Consider the following 27,481-nt stretch of genomic DNA (forward strand, 5'->3'; position numbering starts at 1 on the left):
GCGCGGCTCGCGCGCACTTGTGACTCTCCGCCACGAACATCGGTTCACCGGTGCTGCCGCTGCTGCCTCGGCCGTAGCTTTCAAGACCGCGTCGCTCATATCGTCTGTCTCCTATGCACCATTTGTGAGCTACTCGGGCATTTCGTCCCACGCTGAGTTTTGTTTTACGTATTAACGGATCCCCCGTTAGGTTTGCGAGGCAGCTGAATTTATAATTTTTGCGCGAAAGAATGGCGTCGTCAGCACTGAAAAAATCGGGCCGTGCCGTTGCGGCTCTGCTCCGGACACAGCAGCGCGCGGGTCTACCCGCGGCTTCTGTGTGCGGCTTCAAGACCAGCAAGCCGAACATGACAGGTAAGCACCATCCGTTGCGCAGGCCTTTTGCAGTACACTTGCTAGCGGATTTACCTTTCATTTGCGCCCGCGAAGCGGCTATCTAAAGATGACGCAGGGCGCATCGGAAAAAATCGTCTGCTCTAGTTGGTTTCGACCGCAGAAGCAACGTGAACATTTTCACTTTCGTCGAAAGAGGTGTGCGCGTTTAGATGCATTTTTCAATTTTAAACGGACACTGCGCTGCGTGACGAAAATGATAGAATTATGTGGTGCGATGACTGGAATTTGCACTTCTTTTTTTTTTTTCCTCCGCCTTACTTTGGCCGCTTCACCGGAAAGCTCCGCTCGGATGTCGTCGTGCGCATTTTGCTTTTGGTTGCGGCAGTAAACACACGGCCCTGTCAAGTGTTCGGTTGCTATGGGGCTGCGGTTCCGCTCCGCTCGCGAGGCTGCATGCATGTGCTGTTGGTGCAGTAGCATAGGAAGGCGTATGTCTAGAAATTCACAATGAAGATTGCGTGACCTATGCTTTTTCCGGTGAATCAAAGGCAACCGTGCGGAAGTGGCACCACTGTTGGTGATTGATCGGTACTTGGACCGTGCCAGGTGACATCCATCCGACGTTACGACTACGCATGCTGCATAACCTGTACCAAGTTTATTCCTGTGACGCTGCTCTCGGGCTCTGGCATTGCTAGGGGGCGCGAATCTGCGTTTTCCAGGTTGTGACCTTGGAAATGCACCGCTACTCGCGGCTGCGAGCAAAATCGCCTTGCAGTTCTGGTTCATTTGTTTCCACAGCTGTTGAAAGCTGCTTCATTTTTATTCCTGTGTAGGGCCCTGGGTTCAAACTTTCCTCCTTTCGCGTTTATGTTTGTGAGCAATGTGCAGTGCGGTGCTCCAACCCGGTGTTAGCGGTCGAGAAAGCTGCTTGTTTTAGTTGATTTGGTACTGTCATGTCTTATCTAATCTGCGATATTTTCCTACCGGGTAGAATGTGCGTCAGGTACAACTAATGTATACTGTACTGCCCGAAGCTTTAGCCACCTGCTTTCTCTGCACTGACGAGATTTGCTGAATGCCTGTTGTCATAACGAGACTTAGTTGCTTGCTTGTTCCAGAGGAACCAGCCTGGCTTTTTTTTCGAAGAATCCGCACGTTGTTTCTTGATCGATAGCTGTGTTGCACAGTTTTGACTGTCAGTCGTGACATTCCAGTGTCGTCCACACAGTGCTAGTTTACCTCCGACCGAATTTGTGGGGAAATGCAGAAAACTGTCAGAATTCGCGTTTCTGATACGAGCAGATCACTCATGATCTCTCGGTGCCCATCGAGTGCTGCTGACCTCATCCACGGTTTGGAGGATGTACAGCTGCTGTCAAACGCTGCGTTCTTTTCGTTTCCACTACCCTCATTGTTCCTAATCGGTATTACCTGGAAGCAGCCGTTGCATCGGTGCCTCGCACCGTGTACAGCCTCCTATTTATACATTTAGCCCAGAGTTGTGGCCGTTTCGCTGCCTCGAAGCCGGAGCGCTAATCTGCCATCTTGCTTGCCTACTTGCACTGCACATTCTGGCCTGCTACCAAGAGGGAGCACGGCGATCCTGTCCCTAGGTGGCGAGCGTGTTTCCGCGTTGTCGGACGTACGTGGCGCTGACCGGGAGGCAGCGAAAGTGGCCCGCGGGCGAAACCCGTCCTGCATTCCCCGGTCTGGGAGAAAATCTCATCTTGGACGTCCGCCAAGCGACCGGCTTCAAGGACGCGCAATGCACGTGAGGGGCACCGTTGTGCGCCTCGGCAGACGTGCACTGATGGGACGCGCCGCCGCTTCGGGGAACGCCGCCACGTGCCTCGACAAGGGTTGGCTTGGTTCCGCCACCGCTGCTCCGAGTTGCTGGGCGCGCCTGAAGCTTACATTATCGCTCCTCATTTCTTCCAGGCAGGCTTGCGCCAGCGGCGAGGGTTGCCGTGCCACAACCAAGTTCGCGTCTGGCCACGCCGGGGTCGCGTGTACAAAACTGCGCGGCTGGGATGTCGGGTGCGGCACGGACCCTCGTCCTGCGGCTCGGCTGCCTGACTGGCGAGGCTCTGCCTCTACGGCATCATCTGGCGTCTCAGGGTGACGTCTTCCGGCGCTGGCGTGATCAGCAGATGCTTCCTCGTATCGCTGCCTGTGCGCAAAGAAAGGCTGCCTCTCTGAGCACAACAGGCTGCTGCATTGTGTAACGGGAGCCTCTCGGAATGCGCAAGGAGCTGGCGGTTGAACAACCGGGTCACCTTGCGGCAACCCCTCGTCTGCAATTGGCAACCGCCGCTCAAGAATCCTCGACTCCGCGCCAGCTGGTAGAGCCGGTTTGCTCACAAACCCATCGGCGCTAATTGGCGCCTTTCTTTTCCAAACCCAGCTTTCGCTTCTTGAGCCACGGACAGTCTGAAAACTTGTCTACTGCTATTCCCGACGCCTTCCCCTGCTTGTTGCTGCGCAGTCTTTCTGACGCGCAAGGACCAGGCCTTTTGTTTTCAGATACGGTGTTGCAGATAAGCTATTTGCGCGCCTCTGTGAGGCAGGAAGAAATGGGGGATGGGCTTCGCGAGAGTCGTTCGCTCATTTCCCAGCAATTTCCCCCGTCGTATAGATTTATGTGTCTATTTTTCGTGTTGCATTCGTCAAAACAAGTGATGCCATAACGCATAATCGAAGATAAGAACAGTAATATTTGCGGCTTTTTTTTTTTTTCTACATACATTAATACTTCGCTTGAGTACATTTCCCGCAGGATATCTGCAATGTATTGGGCAACCATAAAGCCTGCGGCCTCCTGCCTTTCCCACCTTTAGCACTAAAAGCGGTCCAGGTCCATTTTGTCTCTCCTTAACGTGGCCTGCATTACATATGTATCAAAGCGCCAGGGAGCAACTGTAAAAGCGAGTGCATTTGTTTTTTTTTACAGGCTAAGCACTGCTGCGCAAGCAGCTGACATTCCTGCGTTTGGTGTTCCAGCAAACGCTCCGTGTACGTCACGTGTTTCAGCCAACTTTGAAAAATTTCTTAAGATAGGCAGTTGAAAAAAAAAAAAAAAAAGCTATCGGGTGCAAAACCTCAGTCGTGTTGACCGTAATGTACTGCGCAAAATCTTGTGATTACATTTGTAATTAACTAAACCTCGCTTATTAAATTGGGTGGTTAGACTCAACGGGGAAGTTCGAAACTGTGGACAATACAGTGACATATCAGTTTTTGAAGCGAGGAAATGTTTTCTTGCAGGGCGTTCGCGGTGGGCTGGCGCGGAGAGGTGGAGGTATTTTCTTTACGCATGATGCCTCTGTGGCGATGCTTTTCGTGAAGATGAAGCAAATAGATTAAAATGCAGCAGTAGTTTGGGCTACGTTCTCGCGAAACGTGTCCTTCTCGCAGTCAAATGTTTTTATTATTATTTAGGGTGCCTCGCCTCCCCAGATCATTCCGCAGTCGAACGAAAACTGCCTAACGCGGGATGCGTGCTTCCCCTGCCTACTCCGTGGAAATCCGGCAGATAACCAGAAATCGTTATAACGAAAGTGATTGTGGGAGGAGCGAGTGGCTCCGCGATGCCTGCGCCAGAGTTTTCCATCCGTACGCGATTGGGCACATGCGGGGCAACGATTTCGCTTCCTGTGCAACGGCTTCTTGGCTCCTGCGTGTCAGCTGTGCCGTATTGTTTTCGGCATCTGCGCTTTGATTTTTCTGTCCGCTTGCATCCCCACTGAGCTGCCGAGCCCCGGGCTACCAAAGCCGCCTGCAGGCACGTATACGTTTCTCCATCGTTCGTTCATTAGCGTCGTGTTTACTGCCCCCGCTTGGCACACTGCCCGCGCGCTCATGTCTGCTGGCGCGTCGCGATTTGCCTACCCGCGGAGCTTTCCGCTTCGGGGTGGACGAGCTGCCGCCGCGATGGAAGGCTGCCGCCACCCTACGCCCGCTGACCCAGCTCCGCGAGGCGGCGGCCAACGGCTCCATCGCGGGGTGCCGCAGCCGCTTCATTGTTTCGCGCCCAGGTAGAGGTCGACTCGTCTCCAAGGGCGCGGGGGAAGCCCCCTCTTGACGCCAGCTGCCCGCTGGCGTCACGAGGCCGTCCGCCGCCTACTCGCGCTCGTCGCGTCAGCGCGGGTCCTCCTCGCTTCTCGGCGCAGACTGCTTTAGCGAATCTAAGGTGCCTCGACATCCTAGACTTTCCTACACCCCCCTTTTTGTTGGAGTGCTCGACTTCGTTTCGGGCTCAGCTGTCCATCGAGCCTTAGCCGATCGGGCGCTCCTTTTCAGGCTGTCGTGCTCTAACGAGTTGTTTGCGTCCTCGTCTAATGTTCGCCGCTTGTGCATGCTGCGCGTAGCTCTCCGGCCATTTCGACGCGGTTCCGATTGCGCATGGCACGCTCGCTTTGAGGGCGGCTCTGGCCATTTCGCTTCCGACGCCTCCTTGCAGCTGCCTCAGTTGAACAAGGCGAATGGCATTGTCCCTTCAGTGGGCCAACGCACGACGCCCGTCGGCCTGCCGCCGGCGCAGCTGCGGTTATTACGTCTCCGGTCATTCTCGGGGGATGCAGGCCTTCTTCTTTCTTTTTGTGCAGTTATGAGCGTCGCCAAAGGGGCCTTCCGGGTAGAATGGCAATTCGACTGCCAGTTTTCGGGTTACTAGCGCGCGCAGTTATTACCCCACGCGGAAATGCGGTTCGTATTACGCGTTCAGCCAAAAGTGCGCCGCGCACCTGCATTGTAAGGTATATGCCCCGGGCAGCTCTTTTCTCGTCGGCGGTCCACTAGACTCTGCATCATAGAGTTAATACATAGACTCTAGAGGGAAAGCTGCCCGTTCACCCAAGGCATTCGAGGGGTGACCGCGTGATTGCCGCCATTATCACACTGTTCATTGGTTGCCAGGTGAATTTTACTTGCTAAATCTGGCACATGAAGATGGTTTGAAGCTGGCAACTTGGATCGTGGGAAGATGGCGGCGTGCAGTTAACTGGCGTCTACTGTGCTACTGTAGAGTAGGTGCTGTAAACAACGGCAGAATCGTCGCGTGTGGAGCATTTCTTGTGATATGTTGCGTCGCGTACCTACTGTAACATCACATAGGTGTCCCGATTCTTCTGAGTTATCGCAAGGCCGGCTATCCCCGCGATTGTTTCGCGCTTCGCATGCATTTCGTCCGTCGAGCGCACATGCATCTCCTCTGTGCCCGATCACCTGAAAATATGTCAGAAATTTGCTTTGGCGCAAGACGACGACCACAGTATATTTAAAAAAAAAAACAGTGACGAATTCCACAGCAACGGCCCTTGGTCTATCCGGGATGGCTAGTGCTGCATACAGTAAATATATTCTAGGCACTATACAGTAAATGTCAAAGGGTGCTCGTGTGTGTTTACTGTTGATCTGCTACGTCTGCTCGCAAACATGGTTTCCAATTGTTCTACATCATTCCTTTATGGCCAAGAAGGTGCCTGAAAGATTGTTTTCAAGTTTCAAGCATATTAAATAATGTATAGAAATTTCCTACAGTTGTGTTATCGGCAGCGGTTTTTAAAACTTTTGTTCAAACCTTTGTTCATTTTTGACGCTGTGAGCAGAAACTGTGCTGGCCACAATGATAAATTTGATGATGACGGCAAACCAGTGAGAAGCTCGTTTCCCTGCCCAGCTTTCCCTCTAGAGTCTTTGTATTAACTCTATGCTCTGCATTGGCGGGCAGCGACATCATGCAGGGGCTCTCTGAGGCCTTCAAGCACGTAAATTCACCATATTAGCGTCGCATATCTTGCTACTTGTTTCTCGGTGTCGCATTGTGTGACTCGCGCAGCGTCAATCAAGCGCGACGCTTTTGTTGTTGTTTGTGGGAATGATGATTTCTGCGCAGGCCGAAGCAACGGTCCGGCTTTCTAACATAAGCCACCGGCTGGAGAGATGGGGAAGGAGCCTCGGTCCCGCATGTCTCCCAAGGTCCGCGGCGGTATTAAGTTTGTTTCTCAGCGGTGTAGAGACCTCATAAAAACGTCTTCAGTCCTGAAAACAGTATGCCACTATCTCTTCACTATGGTATTTTTTTGGACTACACGAGCAAGACGTAGCATACAAATGCGATTTTACCGTTGGCAGCGCTGTGGGTGCAACGGAGCGGTGCTATAGTATAGTTGCCCATGGTAAAATCGCAAACAAGTCGGTACAGGCGGATAAGGGCTAGGAATCGTTCAAATCACGAGAAGCTCGGAGTAAAATCTTATATGAAGAACGCTTGAAAAAAGTGCACAATAATGGCTGGGCGGCTAAGATATTTAAATACGGATACCGAAAAAGGCGTTGACTCGCAGTGGGGGAAATGGACTAGGAAACTGTAGTATGCAGGACAAAAGGACGGATAAATAGTCTCAAACGGCAGGTAAAAAGCACGGAAGGTAAAAACTGCATTTATTCAGTGGAAAAGAGCAGAGTGTACAGTTATACAAAAAATAGAAAAGGCATGATCCAGAAAAAATTGTCCTATAACCCGCTCTTTGAAGCTAGATCAGGGTGCCTTAGAACACGCAGCTACAGAAAGAAATTTAACAATGAAGATGACGCATGTGCTGTATGTGGGAACTGCTGCATGAAACAATTGACCATATTATACTCGAATGTGATGGTATCCATCCGGAACTCGATGCAGGCGCAGTCACTGTTCCTGAAGCCCTATAGGGATTATAGATAGCAATGGTCAGGTGAATGAACCTGCAGTGAAAGTCTGCAAAAAGCGATTAAAAGACTGGTGGATGAAAAGAAGAGAGGTGACATAAGGCTAGAAGTGTAGGAATAAAAATGAGATAAAGGAAACGACGAATTTAGGTTTATAACGACATTAAATAATCAGAAAAGCAAAAGCGAACATAGTGGCGCTTAACCTCAGCGTTTGTACAGTTCCTTTGTCCGTGTAAAACTAAGCAGCGCAGCATTTGTGAGAAGACGGCTGCTGCCATCACCCCGACTCAAATGGGATGCTCCTATGCTCCATCCATCCAACCGGTGGATGTATATTACTCAGTATACTTGGTTTGGCTAGTGTCGGGCCGAAAACATGGATTCTGCCTCGCAATAGGTAGCTTCGCCGCGATGCGCAGTTTCGCGCGCAGATTGGATTATTTCGAGCGAGTTTTTTTTTCACTTCAACAAATTCAGCGCAAGTGTCACTGTAGCTCTTCGAGGTTTGTGTCGAGAAGTCTCACTGTTACGGCTGAGTTCGCATTTTATGCCCCAACAATAGTCGAGCCAAACACGAAACCTCGTCTTCCCGGCACTTCTCCGTGGTACATGGATGAAGTGCAGCTCCGCCAGATTTCCCTCCGTGTAATAGTATACTGGTACCACAACTCTATACTGGTACCACAACTCGACGCTCTGCGCGTCGAAACATACGAGGGGTATACGAGATGCTCGGCGTAAAAATGGAAGACTACCCCCTCTCTCCTCCTCCGCGCCGTCTGAGCGTTTCAATTAAACGATGGCGGTCGAAGCCCGGGGTAAAAGCGGTCGTTTGACAGCTTGACAAAGCCACGGTCCCACACTTTGGCAGCACTGCAGTAGTCAGGCATATGGATAAAAAAAAAAAAAAAAGTACATGTCATGTGCATTTCAACGCCAGATAAACAAGCAGTGAGATAATAAAGCTGTTGTCAGTCTAGTTCACTGTAATGTACTTGTTCGTATGTACGTTGATAACTGTAAAGTACGCAATGAAAACAAGCCGAAAGAAGCTCACGGTTAAGGAGAGTACAAAAAAAAAAAATAAAAAGGCTAAATCGGTCACGAACAAAATTATTACATTAAATGCAAAAAGCATTACTTCGCTTCCTTGACAGTCCTGTCGAAAAACTTTATCGCTACCGCCGCGTGCTCCAGCGCGTCTCCGTGACAGCTGCGTCTGAATTACGCGATGCCAGCTGCGCGCTGACCCGTCAGCGTATTTTGTTCCCTGCGCGTTACTCAAGCCCTCTGCTTGACAGGCACTAGAGAACGCCGCGGGGGGAATGTTCCTCGCACTTTCCGTTCACTGCGTTCGTTCTTCCGGGCTTCTTGGCCGCGTCGAGATGAGGCCACCGCACTGCGTTTTGTGGGCACACGCTTTACGCTTGACGGCCCTCGCTTAGCATGCGATATACCCCACCCGGCTTTCTCCGTTCCTGCCATGCGTGTCGTGACACCAGTAGTAATGCGTGGCCTGCAGATATCCTCGCGCTTCGCTGCTCCGCCGCTGACTACGCGCACTCGTTTCATTCGTATGCCTTCTTGCGTGCGTGCGCCGATCTCTCCTTCGGACCCCGCCAAGTGAAGCGGTCAGCACGGTCCGCGCGAAGTTCCCAGTGGGAGTCCCCAGCGCCCGCTTTTTTTCGATGGGGATGCGCTTCCCGAAACTTGTGGTTTCCTGCTTATAACAGGTTCAAGGTGTGCTGACCGGCAGTCCGTGCGCACACTGATTTGCGCGAATGACCCGAGCGGCGACAAAGCGCGGCAGGGTTGGTTAATTGTCTCGCGGCAGGCCTCCGACCAAAGGCGCATGTGCATGCGTCCCTAAGGAGCCGGCCCACATTAGCGTGTTCGCGCTTGGCTCATCCGCTAAACTAGCGGGCCTTGTTTCGTGGCCCTCTGCGATATCCCTGGCGGGATTGCGTCTGGCCCGCGTCCCTGCCGGGGCTGTCGCGTCTTGTGCCCAAGCACGGAAGTTCAGCTAGGCCCCCTCTTGCGTATGCGGATTTTGGCTTTCACCGCCGTTCATTTGTAGTGCAGGTCGTGAGGTATTTGCCACGCACCAGCCAAAGCTACTCTCGCCACTCGTGTTGGGCGATGCAGGAGTGTTCTGTAAGCGGCGTCTGACTGTTCTGGGCATGTTACACAGCCTATATAACGATAGTTTACAGAGGGGCAGCGCTGAGGCGGATTTTAACGGGGTGGGGATAGGATCGCCTCCATCCACAAGCGAAAAATTTAGAAAAAGCAAACCCTGTTCCTTTTTGAGCGAAGTAGTCTAGAAAAGCATGGTTTGGCCGCCCCATAAATCAGCCCCTGTGGCATCGTTCTCATTTTGGGCTATGTACGAACCCACTCGGCGCTGTTCCTGTGTTGAGGAAACTCTCGACAACGTGCATTCTTGTATCGAGAGTAATGTTTTCTGAGGGAGCAATTTTTCCTTCAAGACCCGCACTAGTGACACGAGGGACCACTCTTGTTTTTGCGAGGGAAGTTTAAGAGGAAAAAAAGGAGTGTTCCTTGTACCAACCCCTTTCTCCATAGGCTCTAAAGCATCTTCCGCAAGAAAAATGCCCCTGGAAGTGGCAGTGCTCTAAGGCAGTACGTGCCATTCGTGTGCGTACTCCGCAGGGTCACGATTCTTCAGTACCGTCGTCTAGACTTTGCCTCGCCTTTGACTAAAATAGTGCACCGTGCATAATAAAAACCCGTCTTCGTGTGCGCGCGCTCGCTTGGCCTTTCGCTGCCCGTGCTCTGCCTTCTCCCTTGTACTCATTGTGTTTGTTTTCCCGCGTCTTTCGAAGTTGTGCTCCCTTTTACTAAGTATTCGAGGGTAGTTGAGGTCTCGATGGCTCATTAAATAAATTTCCATTTCTGCCACCATCATTCCGACCCTAGCCTTTTCTACGTCCCGATGTGCGCATGTTTCGGGGCAAGCAGCGTATATATGACCACGGGCTTTGAGATTCGCGCGAGGCAGCGAATGCGGTGCTGCACCGCGTTGAGGTCCGCTACCGAGCGGAATAGAAAGCGCCGCTGCAGCCTCGCGGACGTCCCTTGCGCCAGTTGTACAATTGGCGCAAGGTTGTTTCTCAAGAGCAGTCGAGGCTGTTTCGACATAGCGCTTCCGTCGTCATTCGCCGCCAGTTGCCCGGCTGCGCTGAGTTCCATTATCTCCGAGGGGTCATCTCTCCATTCTGTTCCCTGTTCCTTTCTTGTCCGCTCTCACGTAAATCGCCACTGGCGGGGCCAATCGTGCGTCACACGTTGCATTCCTCGAGGCCTCTCAATTCACTGAGAGGCTGCCAATGATGAGGCTCGAAGGCTGCCGCCGGCTCTGTGGGCGTGCTGCCAGCTCCGCCATCACGTGTGGCACGCGCAAAGACCTTGCGAGCCAACCAGTTCCCTTCCTCATCACGTCTTGTTGCCTGCCGGCGTTCAACAGTCGCGAGCTGATTGATGGGGGGCGGGAAGCGCCGCCATCGAACACCGCTCGCGATAAGTCCGGACATCGATGGCGCGCCTTCGTATATATTAGGCGTCACGCGAAGTCGCTGGCTTGCCAATTCTACGGGGAAGATGTCACAGATTAGAGCTTCAACTTGACGCTGTTGCTTTGCATAGAGCGAGGCTGCCTCCCTTAAAGAGACAAAGTGGTGCGACAAGGACGCTCAACAACAGCGCTTAGCGGCCGAGAGCCCAAGAGCGATCGCTTTGCAGCCGCTCTTTAGGCTCGCATTTGGAAAGAATATGGCTATCCCGAAAGCTTGCCTGCGCTCATAAAATGGTAACATTCTAAACGTCCTGCCGTATAATATCAATGACATTTTTTTTTTCGTGCCGGATAGTTGCCGACGTGCTGTCTACAATGTCTCGGCTACTGACACGACGGCGTCGATGCTGTAAGGACGGCCGCTCGCTGGTCGCTGTTGCTGCTGTGGAAAGGCTGCGGTACTATGTGCATACTGTATGCGATATGGATTTCGGCGCAATGAATGGCTGCCCAAGGGGCGCAGTGGTCAGCTTTCGGATACTAACTGACGCCTTTTCTGCCAATTCGCAAACTCTATTCGAACCTTGCGCTTGCAGCATGCGCGGAGAGGCACTGCTGCTGAAACAATGCTAAGCGTATGACGGGTGTTTTTTTTTTTATTTTAGCTCTTTGCAGGTCCTTATTTATACCCTGCGAGAGAGATTTTGATGCTGTCATTGCATGACTGTATACGGCAAGGCGGACATTATGTTTGTGATTGAGCTCAGTGATAATAATTAAAATTAACTTTTTGACATTAAGGGACATTATATTAAGACAGTGAAGGCCGTCAACACAAAATGCGAGTTTCATTTTTAAATTTTCTTTATCTGCTAATGCAATTCAAAATATTTAACGGCAATATGCGGATGTTTTACTCGGAATATTGGCTTCCCGCTATGCATTTGCTAGCATTTCTAATGCAGCAAATCTGAAAGCCGTTTGTCTGTTTTATGCCCTATAGAAGCAGTGAAAGTGATTTCCGCGGTATTGCTACGCTTAGGAGCTCCATTTCAAGAATGTGCATTGCGAGAAGCCAACTTTACGAGCTAAAAATTCGCATTTTTGACGTTAAGCATTCTGAAATTAGTCGCTGTTGAAGAAAAATTTAAAACTGGGCTCAACTTCTCTGTTGGCAGCCTTAAACCTGTTAATATGATGTTGGCCCTTGAAATTGAAATTAAAAGCATAAAGCTCACTAGTTAATTTGTTATTTAATCGTTTTATCACTGAGTTCTATCGAGTCAGCTAAGCCTTCACGTACAATCGAACTGCACAAACCTCACAGGGTTTGAAATCACGACCTGTAAACAGCTAAAAAATACAAGACAAAAATAACGGGCGAACGTAACTCCAGCGCCGATGGAAGCGCCGCTCGCGGCGAGGAGCGCACTTGCTACGAGATAAGTTCGCCAGCCGCACGTGGGAAACGGCTGCAATCCGTTTGCTGCGAGGATGCTGCTGCATTCTCAGTTAGCAAAGAGAGCCGATTTTAAACATAAATCGTTGCGCTGTCGATTCCGCAGGCACTAACATATACGATATTTCTCCATGAACCCTGTGTTTGACTGCTTACACTAGTCGTTTGATTGCGGCTGATCTTGCGGCAAACGTTTGCTACTCGATCAGGATGGATACAGTGTTTTTCGGTAACCGGGGGATGAAAGCAGCTTACGCGACATCGGTTTAAATTTCCTCTCCAAACGTCAGCAGAGAATAGGGAGCAAGAAGTTTGCTCTCGTTTCGAAGGCAAAGGAAGAGGCCCATCCTACGCGTTATAAAACAGACACACAGACCAATTGTTAGGCGATCGCTATATTATTAAAAGCTTTATGCCACATAACAAATGCCACATAATTTCTGCCTCACTCTACGCGTACTATTATAAATACCTTTGTTGCACCTGCCGTAGTTCGTTCCCATTCGGTTGCAAATATAGGCCGATTTCACAAAGAACGGCACGCGAGGCAGACTGCGGCAGAACCAGATTTTAGCTGAAGCATGCTGCTTAGCCCTTCGTCCGTGAGCTAAATTAACAGCTGGCAAACATTTATGGTATGCCGGGAGGATGCAGAAAAAGAAATAGTGAACGAAGTTTTTCGCTATGCTTAATTCTTGTTTAGGGCGTACCCAAGGATTATCACCCGCCTTCTCCAAGGTGAAAATATCAGTGGTGTGTGAAGTTATTACGGCCTTAGTTCAGCTGGAATCAGCTGTGCGCCAACTTAGAATATTTCATTTCACCTTAGCCAGGTTTGAATTGGCAGCTGTATTTTTTTTTTTTTTTTCATTTGCACGTTATTCTCATTATATGGCCAACAATTCCTGCGATGAGCATCTTCTTTACCTGCGTAAACGCGCCAAACTTGGCTGGTTCATCGTCGATATTTATTGTATTGAATGAGTGGCGCAACAGCTGCACCATGTTCACATATTTTAGTGCTCTAGACTTAACACTGTGAAATCCAATCACGATTCTTACGTGAAGCCTCTGCCGAGCACAGAAGGGCTGTCGGAAATGAGTGGATTCGAATCCAGTAATTTCCCGTGGGAACGGATACGAAATCCCGTAGCTATCACCGCAGCCGATCACCCCGCGTGCAGAATGCAACATACTCTCGCGCTGTTCACTGCACGTTATTGTCTACACCAACTTCCATCTGTGCCGAAAAGCTTTCGCTCGTTAACATCGCAACTTTTTTGTTGTCCTTGCTGTCCTGCACACAGTCTCAGGACGTCGGGAGTACTGTGGGGTCCTCGCAAAGTCCTAGAATTCTCGTACGATAAATATGCTAAAAACTACGGCATGACGGCTTTCGCGGACAAGTTCGCTTCGCAGCATTGTTTCGTTTTTTCAATGGGACCCTTCCAGAGTTTCCGATTTAGCAGAGACGCCGTTAGACTTTATTCATAGAATTTTTTGCCGAATTCACTGTTCAATTAATGTTTACAGGTGATCATGCCTAAGGAATTCGGGTACCGCAACGTTGAGACATCGAAATTATGCCGCGTCGTCAAACGATAGCAACTAACGTACGCATTACGGCGCTGGCCGTACTAGCCTCCCGAAAACCCTTTAAAAAGCACCCAGAACTGTTAGCCCATTTAAAACAGGTGTTTTTGAGAGGAAGTGCGGCGGCGCGCTTATCCTCGGAGGCGTGCAGTTGCGTTGATTTCCAGAGGAGCCAAACATCGCCTCATTCGCGTTTTTTAAGCGTCCTGCTTCAAAACAGCGTGCCTCACATTTAAATTGGCTCTGCGAAATAAAAGAACTGATAATTAAAACATCTAATTCATAAATCGCCACCTGAATAGAAATTTCGCCGCCCGCTTTCTTTTCCGGTTTTTCGCTACTCTACCCAGCCTCCTGTGCCGGCTGCGCCGGAGCGATCCTGCAATACTCTCCCCGCTGCTCGCAGGGTGGCGCTGGCTTGCTTGACGATCGCGGCGGACGGCGGCTCCTAGCGAATGCCCGGGGCTTGTACTACTCGAAAATAACTGTTCTAGAAAGTAGCAACAGCCACAGTTAATCTGACAGTATTTCCCGCCCTCACTTCTCGTGCGTCCTAGCCTTTATCTCGCTAGAGCAAATCCCTGAACGCTCGGCTCGTCTATGCTTTCTTCGCTGACGCTGCTGGGAGCGTATTGCGATGCGATCACGTCGCTGCGCGTCACAATGACCAGTGTGCCTCAGTTCACCTCCCGACAGTGATTGGGAATTTATTCGTGTATTTGCTGCCGATTGCAATCTTTAGCGAAAAGGATTTGCGCATAGGCCACTTAGGTGCAGTATGCGCCGATGCAAGGTGGGCGCCATATTACTGCGCACCAATAGTTTCATTTGGCTCGCAGCACGAGCTTGTCTTACGCAGCTTGACTGGCACCTAGGGCAAGTGTGGCTTTTCGGTCCCTTTCTTCTAGTTGGGCTTTCAGTGTTTTTCCACTCCAGTCTGGAAAACAGCGCTAAAAGAGAAGCGGCCCCCCTGTGAGCGTGTCCTCCTCCTCTCCCAGCGGTTTCCGGCACCTCGTCAGCTGAGCGCGCCGTCGATGACGCCGGCGGTGGAAGCAGGGCGGGCGGGCCCCGTTCGTGACGTGGGTTCCTTCCGCGAGGCACGTGACCGCATGGGCACAGTGGCCTGAACACGTGCGCGATCAGTGACGGGCAGATGCGCGCCGGTCGCGCGTACACGTGATGCGTTGCTGCCGCGGCGCGCTGCGGAGACTCGCACACGGTGCAGTCGAGCCCGAGGGGAAGTTCGGTGTTTTGTAGTTTTGTTTCGCCGACCTCCTCCGGCGCAGCGCCGCTCCCTACGCTGCAACGGGTTTTGCTTTCGAGCCAACGGGCGTCAACCCGTGATTCACAGCGCACTCAGCTTTCAACAGCTTTGCGACAGCGGCTACACGGCGCTGTTCCCATCGGCGTCTTCTGCGTCGCGGGTTCGGCGGTAGCGTAACTAAGCTGCAAGAATGGATTAGCATGTCTGGAGGAACGCATTTTCCTTTTATCCTAGAGCCGGGGACAACTAACGGTCGATTCTGGAGCTATGGCAACCCATCAACCAAACAATTATCGTTGCTCAGTGAAGACCGAAACAATAGGCAGACCTTGAATACCTATGTTTCCTTTTTCAGAGCCTTGGCCTATTCGATAGATTCGTTGGAAATAACTCCCCCCCCCCCCCTCCTCCCAGTTCTTTCGCAGCGCGACTAATTTCGCTTGCGTTAGTAGGCGAGTAGTGGCCGCTGTCTGCTGGCCACGTACTTTATTTTCCTTGTGATATTTTGTGTAATTCTTCCAACAGCTCGTTTTGCGCACTTAACTGTGTTTTCGTATCGAACACTCGGATATCTGGCACGTGCTGAAGCGGCTGGGTGCCGGACCGGGTGTGCTTCGCTGCCATTATGCAGCTACACATTTGTCTCCCGAAGACAGGTGCACAGATAGCGACGTGTATAGTAGCGACACACTTCACCACAGTCGTTACCATGATAGTAATTATCGTTACGAGACCCTAGAAAAATAACAGCTTCGCTGCTGCGGTGAACTAGTTCAGTTGGTGCATTTATAGTGCACTCGGTTGGATAATGGACAGAAGTAGCCACCACAAGGACTAAACGGATGGAGTACTACCCTAGTGGGCGTGTGTCGCTTTTCGCGCGCGCTTAAAAAAAAAAAAAAAAACAACTGCGCGTTGCTAGGACGGTTCCCTTTATCGCAAAGCGTGCGAGCTGTCGGTTTTTTTTTTTTTTTTTTTTGTCACGTGTCTGGCGGCTGATCTGGAGTCAGCTGACCGGTGCTTTTGTGCGTAACGCACGAACCCGCGTTAGCAGCGTTGTGTTCGCCTATACACCGGACGTCGGAGGAGCCTTTTAGGCGTTTTCCTGTCGGATTGTTTTGCTCAAACGCTTCTGGCATGTGATGCCTAGCTGGAGACCGCTCGCCGCCTCCTCCGCGGAGACGCACTACGAATCCATGCATTAGAAAATGTACCACTTTCATGCGCCCCCTTGACATGTAAAAAAGCAGACGTGAACAAGGACGCAATCCCCTTTTGTTTTGTTTTTGTTTTCCGCTCGGAACGCGCATTCTCCGAATGCCCAAATTGTCATCGCATATTGCTTCTACATTTGCACGCGTTGCATGGTGCGCATGTGTCGCCAACAGCAGGTGAATGACCCATGGCCAAGGAAACCCTAGCAAAAAAATCCGATAGAAAACTAATAGCCTATCAGATTATTGATATTGGTTTTATAGGTCTGCCAGAGTATTGGTCTTATGTGTATCCTAGCCGATTGGTTTTACAGGTCTACTGGAGTATTGGTTTTATAGGTCAATTGTTTACTGGTCGTATAGGCTATGGTTTTATCGGTCCTATGGCATCTGATAAACTGATAGGTCTGTAATGCTAGTACACCCATAGCTGTCAATAATCTGATAGACCTACAAAACCAGTAGGCTTCCTATTGGTTTTGTAGGCCCTATGGAATATTGGTCTCATCGAGTAGCTGCGGGTGTTTTACCTCTCCGGACACCTGAAAGGAGAGGGCAGCTATGTTCCATTTTCTAGGGATGAGTTACGCAGCAGGTGCATGTATACACATTTTAATCCACAATGACAGCGGCAACGCATACTGGCACATAATCCAAACATTGACAGCATCCAGGTAGCCCTCGATTCCAAGATTGCGGATTTCGGCCCGATGATGTAGTCTCTCGAATGCTAAGGCACCTGAAAGAAATAAAAAATTGCGTTACAGCTTGAAAAATAAGCGATTTCAAGAACACGACACCACCATGACTTCAAAAAATCGGTCCACACATATACCGGCAACCGCGATTGCGCGCGTCAGTTAGGAGAGGCGCCGCCATTACTGAACGCCGAGGTAGCTGCTGAACCAGCATTCCGCCTTGCGCCTCACCACAGGTTCTGCCACTTAAACACAGTGCGCACGATATTCGAAAACAGATTAACGCTAAAAAGTTTCATCAATAATTTCAAGAAATCGTGCCGACAACTTTAAAACTCGACGCTGCGTTATATCACACCGCGCGATTCAAATTCCTTTGTTGGCGTGCAGGCAACGGCATTCTGCAACGCAAAGCCACATCATACACTGACAAAGTATAAACGTCAGCCCGAAGTTGCAAGTGATGCACACGCACCTGATCAAAAGCTGAACGTGCGCTGGAACGTTGATATCCTCGAGAAGCACCCCGAAAATCGGCAAAAACTTATAAACACAGGGCACCGACCGAACTGCCGCCCGATCAGCGATCGCGCCAGCGCCAATGCCTCTACGGAGCTGCGCATGCGCGCCCAAAGGAGAGGTGGAAAGGAGGATGAGAAAGGCCAGCACGGGAACGCTTGTGCGGGAGTGGGAGTGAGAGAAAGGAAACCTACCTCTCCGCTGCGACGAAGCGCCGCCGGCATCGCGCTACCGCCGCTACCGCGTCGGCAGCTCGAGCCGTACTCGTCGCGTGCTCGATGTCGACTCCTCTCGCTTCGGCGGCGGTTGCAGCGTTGCAGTTGCTTGGACGCGCGCCTCTCAATCCATTTCACCGTCCTGCTCTGCACATGTAGGTGATTGTGACTGAGCTGGGCCCCGACAGAACCGTGCTATATCCGCGTGCTTTCCCATCTCCATTCAGTGATCCAGTAGCAACAGCGTCGCGCGTCTTGCGGCTCCAACCGTACGTAGTTTGTTGAGACCGCGCGCAGCGTTCTCAATTGTTATTGCGGCTAATATTGTACGTTACGGCAACACTCAATAAACGGGATGAATGCGTGAGTTTTGGGGATGTGTCCGAGATGGAAAAGGAAACAATGACAAAGACCTAAAATCTCCAACCTACTGATCCTGCATGCAAGACCCATAAACAAAGGCATACTGATGTATCAGACACATGAACCAATATGTAGTGGTCTATAAGACAAGCATGTATCAGCCTATAAGATGTATGGGCTTCTGCACTGGTCTGATACTTTTCTTATACAACCCACAGATAAACCTATGAAACCAATACTATTGCCTATTGGACAAATATGTACCAGTCTATAAGATGTATGAGTTTCTGAATAAGTCTCATAGAAATGCAGATAAAACACATAGAATACCTACAGAACCAATACCGATTCTTATAAAACCAATAACGCACCCTATTGGTCTTTTTTGCTAGGGAAGACACTGTGCTCTTCGCAAGAAGCTTGGAGCATTCCATGCCACTCATTTTGCTTGTGTACACTGACCGCCTCCTTCCAAGCGCAGTTCTCGCATATCACTGGCGCCCTCATTCCGAGGTGCTGTGGACGCTGCTACGCTCATTCTCTGGCAGCTTGGTTTCTTCCGCCTGAGCCGAATACCAGCCGGCATAGGGAAGGGTCCTCCGTGGTGCTAACATTAATTGCCTGTCCAGTAATATTCCTATAATGCTATAGTCGGGACCGTAGCACAAGAACACGTAGCCGTGGCAGTGGTACCTCGCTTCGTGTCGCTAGAGCCCCCTCCACAACGGCTGGTTAACCGATAACCCGACGCATCTTGCGACTGGTCATGCACGTAGTTCTCTGGTTTTTCGGCGCATGTTGGAGTAAGCACCCCGTCTCACTCCTTCTGTCTCTGACTAAAGAAACTGAGTGCGGAAACTTCGGTCTCGTACTAAAGGCCTGCCATATTTGTACGCGCAAAGTTTTAGTGGAGCCGTACGAGCGCAGGTGTTCTTTGCAGACGCGACGACTCCTCTCATCGCGACGTGTGCGATGGTGGGCACGTGACATGTCTCGAAATATTGTTCTGTCCTGGTAAGAAAAAACAAAACAAATAGCAGCTGGTTCTCATTTTGTTTTCTTTTCCTTCTTATTTATCTCATGTCCTTCCACGCGAAACCTCGCGCGTTTCGGGAACCTTCCCCTAGCGATGTCGCTTCGCTGCTGCTTTTCAGAGGACGTGGCGAAGCGAGCTTGCCGTTTCGAGCACACGCTGTCCGAATGGCTGGCGTTTTAGTTTAGCGAGCAGTTCCTGCTAAAACTGGGTATTTTGCGCTTTTCTAGACCGCGATCCAGCGCGCATGGTTTAATTGCCCTCGCTGTGATCCGGCTAAGTTTCGGTGGCCGACAGCAGCGTATCGCGTTTGTTAAAAGCTGACGGGGTTAATGTAAAGGGAATATTAACGGCAGGCGTCCATTTAAAGTTCACCTTTCTTCGTGGTTCATAATTGTACCGAAACATTGTGTAGTGCTGCGCTTGACTTGACGAAATTGTTGCAAAAAAAAAAAAAAAAAAAAAAAAAAACAGGTTCATTGCGTTTCTGTCTTTCTTCTGCACAACAAAGTTGCGTGCATGCAGCACTGTCGGAATACGGAGTTTGTTAACTTGTTTTTGAATCGTTTCGTTTTAGGAGAAGAAAGTCGGCTCGAGAAGACTGTGGGGAAACCCACTATGTTCCACTACCTTGAACTGTCGATGCCTTCGGACAAGTCCCTGTGCACGTACATCTGGATTGATGGCACTGGAGAGCACCTGCGTTCGAAGACACGCACTGTGAACTTTGTGCCAAAGTCCGCTGAAGGTAACATTTGCCGCTCCGTCCACCAGAGCGTATCAGCAAATGACGTACGGACTTAGTCTTTTGTGAGAGACCGCAAATCTTCTTCTTGATCGCAGATCTGCCGATGTGGAATTACGATGGCTCCAGCACATACCAAGCTCAAGGGTCGAACTCTGATGTATTCCTCAAGCCCGCGGCGGTGTTCCCAGATCCCTTCTTGAGGGGCAGCAACAGGCTGGTCATGTGCGAGACGTACAGACCCAACAACGAGCCGACAGGTAAGCGTGAGACCCAGTGGCATCGCGAGGGGGTGCGATAGGTGCGGTCCGCACCGCGTGCAGCGCTCAGGAGGGTGCAGCTGGGCAGTGAGAGGGAGGAAGGGGCAGGGGGCGAAATTATTATTGCGTAAGTAATCGAAAAGGCGCGCACTGGTATCGCTGAGACACTGATGATCTTCTCGTAGAACGAATTATTCTGCTGTGAGGAGTGCTTGAGAACATGTGCCTCAGTTTATGTCAGAGACTCCACGCCATTTTAACGTTGGTCCAGGCCTGTGTACGTGCGTGTACCCTGGAAACACCAGCATTAACAGATACCCATCGGAGACACCCGCGCGGGAGCTTGTAGACAACACTCGTCGGCGGCCGCGCCGCCGCATCGCCTCTTTTGTATATGTACAGTTCACTCTCCTTTCCCAAGCGAGGACCGCTGGCAGTATCTCTCTGGCAGTCTTGTTTTCTTTGTCTTCATTCTCCTATGCATTTCTCGCTCCTCGGCCCAGTTAGACATATCCGCCTCACACTTCCAAAACGCCGAAAGGCACGGAATGCTTGTTGCTCAGTGGAATGGCAAGTCTCATCACTACGCGCTTACTAGAAAAAAAAAAAAAAAAACAATAATGAGAAGGGCACCTTTAGCAAGGCCAGGTGTTCTAAAAGGTGAATTGATAGTAAATGTACCCGAGGGTGCTCACGTAGTGCATTATGCGGTCCTTACCTTTTTTCTCTGATAAAGGCAGTCATTGGTAAAATGAGAAACGCAACTGAAAGCGTTTTAAAAAAAATGAGCCTGGAGACGACCGCCGTCTCAGCTTGAAAAGGCCATTTCGCGCTTAATATTTTCTGTTGGTATGGCATCAATGGGCGTTGGTAACTTTGCAGATTGGATGCTGAAGTTAACTTGCAATTTGTTAGGTGACCGTAGTGACGCCACCGGCGAGACCTGGCGAAATTTTCTTTTATGCTCCGTAATGTCACTGTTTGTAGTTACGACACACATTCGGTAACCTTCCGTGTGTGTGTGTGTGTGTGTGTGTTTTTTTTTTTTCGGCGGTGGTAGGCCGTTTGTAGTCTGTATATCTGAGAAATGTAGAGACACTGCTGAGTCATGGCACTTGGGAGGTGCTGGATTTGATCCCCAATGTGCAGCATCCGGTTTACCTCTAGATACGAGACTTCCCCCGGCCTGGTGTTCGGCTCTTCTGGGATGAAATGCTTGCAAAAGGGCCTTCGGTCACCGTTGCTTACCTGTCGGCGATTCGTCTCGCCGTCGAACAACATTGCAGGGAGCTACATTCCATTCAGTGGTTAAGCCTATACCTGTGGCCCCCTTTCTTACACAAGGTGCGGTTAGCGCCATTTGACAAGAAATGTTCCTGGGTAATCCAAGTAGCAGGCCTGGGGAAAGCTCTATCGTGTCAAGGATGGGTTCCCGGCTGCGCTCGGCGTGGATTGTCTTTTAGGCGCTTATTGGTAGATGCAGTAGTGTTCATTTCAAAGCTTGGGAGTGAAATATTGTTTTTCTTGTTCCTTCTCCAGAGACGAACCACCGTCATAAGTGCGCCGCGGCCATGGAGAAAGTGAAGGACCAAGAGCCTTGGTTTGGCATTGAGCAGGAGTACACGTTCCTGGACACGACGGGCAAGCCCTTTGGTTGGCCCAAGGGAGGCTTCCCGGGGCCTCAGGGACCCTACTACTGCGGCGTGGGCACTGGCCGTGTCATGGGCCGCGATGTGGTGGAGGCTCACTACCGTGCCTGCCTATACTCAAACATCAACATCTCGGGCACCAACGCCGAAGTCATGCCCTCCCAGGTACGGGCCTTCTCCGCAGCTGAAGTCGATTCGAAGCTGTGCGTATTCTGCGCAGTTTGATAGGAACGGGAGGAGGAGGTTGCAGCAAGTACGGAACTGGTGAAACGGCTAATAATGTACATGTTTTATAAGTACAGTGTCAACCATGCAGCCTATTGCTGCGGAAGAACATTACAGCTGTGCGAGCGTAACGTTCTCCCGCAGTGGTATGTATAGCTTTTTTTTTTTTTTTTTTTTTTTGGCCGCTTGCCACTGGTATAGTCCTACTAGAAATAGTTTAGCGGTAGTCTTGCGGTGTTGAACTACGCTCTCCTTACTGTTTCAGGGGGTGGAGAGACACGATCGTTACTCCGTGAATGAGTTGCTATCTTCCTGCTGTATTTCGATTTTCACCGGAGCGTCGCACCAATGCCAGGGCTGCTTCATCGCGCAGTCTTTCTTCCTACCCCTTTTTCGTTTTATCATTGGCAACGGCAGTTTACTAGTGCTTCTTCTGTTCGCCCACGCAGTCCTGTAGTTTGTTCCTGCTCTTTGGCGATATCGACGCTGTGTGGTCGTGCCTCCCGCGGCACTCGATCCGGGCTGTATCTATACCTCAACTAGCTACCTGTCAAGCTCTTCCATTCACACTTCCTTTCCAAGCCCCCCTTTGCTACATTCAGCCGGAATGAAAAGCTGACTTATCGGCCGTCGCGAAATTGACTGGTTCCTTTTGAGGTGTACCCTTTTTTAACGCGATAGCGATAAAGGCCCCGTTCACCAGAAAATGACATGGTTGATGATGATGATATGGCCCAAACCCTTTTCAACGGGTGATTACTGTGGTTTCTGGATCAGGCCTTTGGACGCAGGGTTGCTTGACGTTACGTTTGGCAGGAGCTGCCAACTCTGGCCTCTTTTCGTCTATGAGGGTGATATCAGAATCAGCCTGTCGGCGCCCTTGCTTTCATGTTACCCTAGGCCACGCCGGCACCAAACGGCTCGGTTAAAGCCGAAATTGGTATGTCTGTTTTCTATACCTAGGTTATCTCATCATAACCTTAAAGGCGGAGCTTAAGGGTCCATCATAATTTTTTTTATCACTACGGTGCACACGCGGCGTTGATTCTGGCTTCATTCCAACCAGATACGCGGAGCTGTCTGTCTGCGTACAACCAAGCGCAGCTGCCAACGGTAAAACCTCTCTATCTTGAATAGAGGGGCTTTAGCCAACGACTGTGGAGCCCGCCACCTATCGCCGCGATATCGCAGTAAAATATTTCGAACTGTAACTTCAAGAGAGGGCAGGCGGTTAAGTCTTATGTTAAGTAGCACTTGCCAAGCATCAACCGTTTGGTTTTATGACTCCTGCATGAAATTTGCAGGAATGGTATAATGACATAAGGCGGTTTGGAGCGCCTGCACCATAACTGTCATTCGCTTTCTGACTGTGTATTGTGTGTTGTGTGCAGTGGGAGTACCAGGTTGGCCCCTGTGGTGGCGTGAGCGCCGCTGACGAGCTGTGGATGTCCCGCTACATCCTTCATCGTGTCGCTGAGGACTTTGGCATCGTGGTCACCTTCGATCCCAAGCCGATGACCGGTGACTGGAACGGAGCTGGCGCGCACACCAATTTTAGCACCAAGGCCATGCGGGCTGAGGGTGGAATGAAGTGCGTTTATTTCCTGCTTGATCAAGAAACTTGCGTTTGTTGTGCAGTATGTTTGCTTATGTTGCTTTTCGACAATTTCGCCTTGCTCTAGTTTTCCGTTAAGCAGAAAAGCGTGAGCTTTCCCTGTGAACATTATTCGCATTTATTCTCGGGCAGTTTATTCTCGCACGTAGTCGCGTTCGCGACACCAAACTATCGAACAGACACGGACTTTTCAGGGAATGGTGGCAACGCTGGAGGCAGCATGTCCGTTTTGCAGCCGCCTCGGACAAAGCCGAGTGCAGATACGCGAAAAGCTTATCTTGCCTGCTCTAATTAGGACAAAGGCTGCACACATTTTCACGAACTGTTCGACGGTCAATGCGTGAATGGACACGCGCTCTTAGAAATGGCCAGAGTTCGTGCAGTGAGCTTCCTGCACGCGCTCTTCACTGCCAGAGGCTTCGATATTTGCGACTATAATTTAAGGTGCGCATAACAATCGTGCAAACGTGGCAGTACGTATGGCTATGAGGTGATTCGGCGGCTGAGGGACACGGTCGTGGGTTCTGGTTGCGGTGACCACGTTTTGAATTTGGCGGCAGCCAACTTGAGCATGATGGCATGCGAGAATTAGTTGTTTCACATTGAAATATCGATTTCCCTGGATTTCTCTTAGTCGAATTGTTTACAGTAAACGTTAATTTGTGTTATGCACTCTGTTCACTCGCGAATGAAGCTATACGCGTAAGACTTTTCCTACGCATGGCTAACGGGCAAGCAAATTAAATGGTTGAGACTGTCGATAACTAAGAAAAAAATGCCTACATCTAGCCGTGAATTTCTTGGGATTGGAACAGCTATTTGAAGGGTGCCTTTTCGCGACCTTGAATGCAGGGCCATCGAGGCTGCGATCGCCCGCCTGGCCAAGCACCACAAGCGCCACATTGAGGCCTACGATCCGAAGGAGGGCCGTGACAACGAACGCCGACTGACTGGCCACCACGAGACTTCAAGCATTCACGACTTTTCATCTGGGGTCGCCAACCGGGGTTGTAGTGTGCGGATTCCTCGGTCTGTTGCGGAGCAGAACAAGGGATATTTCGAAGACCGCCGGCCATCCTCGAACATGGATCCCTACAGGGTCACTGAAGTCCTTGTCCGTACCTGCCTCCTTGAAGAGTAGACCACGACTGTTTTTAGCTGCATGCCAACTCGGGGCTGCCTGCATGAACATTCGGAATTGTTTAGTATGTCAAGCAGATGAAACATTTGGATTTGAAAGCATTCTAGAAGAGGTTGCATGTTCTGAATGAGCTCATAGAGGTTCTGTTTGGCAGCCTAAATAGTTTTATTTCTATCTGTCTGGATTGATTTAAGAACTGCCATATTCACTGACTCAACGATATTATAAACCTGAAGTTCGTGTTTATGATGTGAAAGAAAAACTCGTAAAAAAAAGTGTTGTTAGGAAAGTTTGCTACATGGTGTGCAGTCTCGCTAGGTAGTGGTGTCGTGGAAAGCTTTTAGATGTCTTCCAATATTATGTTCACCATCTGTGTCGTTCTGAACAAATCAAGACAGGTAACGTGCACTACAGTGCAAGTACCGTGACTTCTGGTGTATTGTATCTTTTCCTAATATTTTGCCGAGACAGTGCTGGATGCCACTCGCAGCATATTGGTGCTCTCACTGTTGAACTCAAAACACGCCACATTGTACTTTCATGTATATTGCTGTGTTTGCGTTCAGACAGGGACACATACAATTATCGACTTTTGGGTAAGCAGAGAATCTGCAAAATCGAACACAGGTGTTTTATTCAGTGGAAATTTGCAGAGTGCATGGCTGTGTGTTGCTGTTAGTGATAGCGCGAAATGAGGACACTCAAGGTCATGAGCAAGGTCCTTGCTCTTTAATATGTTGTTCGGCATGCTTTTCTTTAAATTTTAAAGCATCGCAAAAAAAAAATATATATATATACGTAGCATTGTGGTATCCTCCCCTCTCCTCCTCCCCTTTTATATATATATTTTTGCAGCAGTGTTCTAAGTTGTTTTCCTTGTGTTGCAAAAAGTTGTTTGCATGTATGTTGATTGAGGTGGCACGTGCAGCACATTCAGAAGCATGCATCATGGCAAACTCTATAATATATGGGCATCCTTCATGGCCACAACATTCCACTCGTTTTGTGCAGTTGCACACGCTGCTCGCATTTGTGATTTTTTTTTGGCTCTTTGTAAATAAGGAAATGAAAGTGCTTACCGCTTCTGTGAGCATTTTAAGTATCCGGCATGCTTTTATTTGAATGACATTTCTGAAGCTATATACATTGTTAATTAAAAATGAAATCAAACTGACGTTTTGTTTATTTTGATTTAGTGACCATTTCTTCTACGGTGCTTTTGCAGTCATGAGCGAAGCCCTATACCTTACAGGGGCCCAACTGTGAAACGGCCGCTCCAACGACGGAGAAATAACTGCGATATGTTTACTTGCGACAGGTTAGCTGTGCCTGGTGTTATTCTGAAAGTTGCGATTGTTTTTGTGCAGACCCGCATTCTGTTGTCGAGTTGCGTAGCGCTAACCCTGGCTGCGCTAATTACACGGCTACCCCCATGCACTATTTGCGACTGATGGTGTTCAGTAGTAACGACAATGTGGAACGTTCCAGATGCACGAGTCATAACGGCGACAGAGAAGTGATTGTCCTTGCAAGTTGCAGGGTTAGTGACTCCCAGTAATACACTGCGAATGAACCGTAGGGCGTCGGTTAAGGTATTTTAAGCATCCTTCCAATCTCATTGGTCCAGGTAGGCGCCTCTTGGTTTATGGGCAAATTTAAGCAGCGTACTCTGCTTCAGTTTCTCCTTCGCCGAAAATGAATCGCTGCTATAGAGTTTGTTTAGAGTGAGCAACGAGTTTCGCTAGTTGCAGCCAAAAATGACATCGTTCACGCAAGCGGGAGATGTGCAGCCTCTGTTCACCTCGTCGATGCTGAAAGGGAAGAAAAATATCGCGACTAGGACTGTTTGTGCCTAGAGTGGGTGAAAGCCGCGTGTAAACCCTTCTATAGACGCGTGGAGTGTTCGCATGGCGAAGTACTTTCCCCAAGTCGAACGGTTCGTGTTTATCGCTGATAGCGGACTTTGCTCTCCCGCTCTACTTGTTGGCTAGGCCGGTCGGATTGCATAGCACTCTGCTGCCGCACGAAGGCCCGCAACCCTTTGCTGGCGGCCTAGGTGGTCGAGCGCGGACTTTGCCCGTTTCGGCGTTCGTCCGTTGGTGTGCAGCGACGCGTGTTAAATCTTCGTCATGCACCCTCGCCGACCAGAACGCGTCGGCGATTAGTGCAGGGCTGCCGCAGAACAATGGCATCGAGGTAGACGCATCCCGCGTGGGTGGTGTTTCCTGGGTTACGTCAGGCGCTGCTTTCGGGTTCGGTGGCAACATTCCAAGCGGCATCTGCACCCGCTCGCTAAATTTTCAGCACTGCAGCGCTGGCCTGGTGCGGTGAGCTTCCGCCTCGAATGCAGGATGTGCGGGGTTCGATCCCCAATAGTATCCGCGGGCGATTGAATTCGACACTTGTCCGTGAAAAAACGCCACGCGGCTTGGCGCTCCTTGTTCAAGACTGTACACGCGCTAGTAAAGTTAGTCCACGGACGGTCTAAAGGAACGTTTGTATAACGGTTCAATTGCACCGCCGCAAACATTCTCTTCCTGTCAGATTAGCAGTGCCGGAAGGGGGAGACGTGTTCCGTGGGTGCGTCACACAGTCGTCGCAAAATAGATCTTTAGACAGCTGTTCGACGCAGCAGACGCTTTTGCTGTGTTTTCCTATGTTCGGTTTTAACCGTAGGTAGGTAGGTGCCTTCTGTTAGTACCGCACGGCAGATCCGAGGCAGCTCCTGGCCGTATCTATCTCCGTAACCCTCGAGATGTGAGGAGACCAAAACGCGGCCAAAGCTGCGGTTGCTTATGCATGCAGATAGCGCATATCTGCGGTAAATTTGTATCCGCCCTTTACCACGTCATTGGTTGTGTGATTTCTTCACCCTTCTTGACTTCAGGACAGCGAGAGAGAGCGCT

At 50.2% G+C, this 27,481-nt stretch overlaps 1 protein-coding gene and 1 long non-coding RNA gene across 2 annotated transcripts; one reads left to right on the forward strand and one right to left on the reverse strand.

Moving 5' to 3' along the window:
• On the forward strand, nucleotides 1-25,749 carry LOC146204702 (glutamine synthetase-like). Its single transcript, XM_084589420.1, has 6 exons — nucleotides 1-354; nucleotides 19,518-19,688; nucleotides 19,784-19,945; nucleotides 21,485-21,759; nucleotides 23,211-23,410; nucleotides 24,287-25,749. The coding sequence occupies exons 1-6, from the start codon at nucleotides 231-233 to the stop codon at nucleotides 24,573-24,575; spliced, it is 1,221 nt and encodes a 406-aa protein (XP_084445546.1). The 5' UTR covers nucleotides 1-230; the 3' UTR covers nucleotides 24,576-25,749.
• On the reverse strand, nucleotides 16,709-17,405 carry LOC146204703 (uncharacterized). Its single transcript, XR_014704024.1, has 2 exons — nucleotides 17,286-17,405; nucleotides 16,709-16,851 (listed from the first exon to the last, which is right to left on the reverse strand). It is a non-coding gene; the product is annotated as an uncharacterized LOC146204703 (long non-coding RNA).
• Nucleotides 25,750-27,481: the final 1,732 nt, after the last annotated feature.

This window comes from Amblyomma maculatum, chromosome 1 (assembly GCF_055883805.1).
Source record: "Amblyomma maculatum isolate TAMU_Amacu chromosome 1, ASM5588380v1, whole genome shotgun sequence".
In the NCBI taxonomy this organism is placed as follows: Eukaryota; Metazoa; Arthropoda; class Arachnida; order Ixodida; family Ixodidae; genus Amblyomma; species Amblyomma maculatum.

Excerpts from the sequence above, each read along its gene's own strand:
- LOC146204702 (XM_084589420.1), top strand. The coding sequence starts at position 231 with ATGGCGTCGTCAGCACTGAAAAAATCGGGCCGTGCCGTTGCGGCTCTG. Across the intron at positions 21,760-23,210 it reads CCGAAGTCATGCCCTCCCAG|TGGGAGTACCAGGTTGGCCC; the intron begins GTACGGGCCTTC and ends TGTTGTGTGCAG. Across the intron at positions 23,411-24,286 it reads CGGGCTGAGGGTGGAATGAA|GGCCATCGAGGCTGCGATCG; the intron begins GTGCGTTTATTT and ends CCTTGAATGCAG.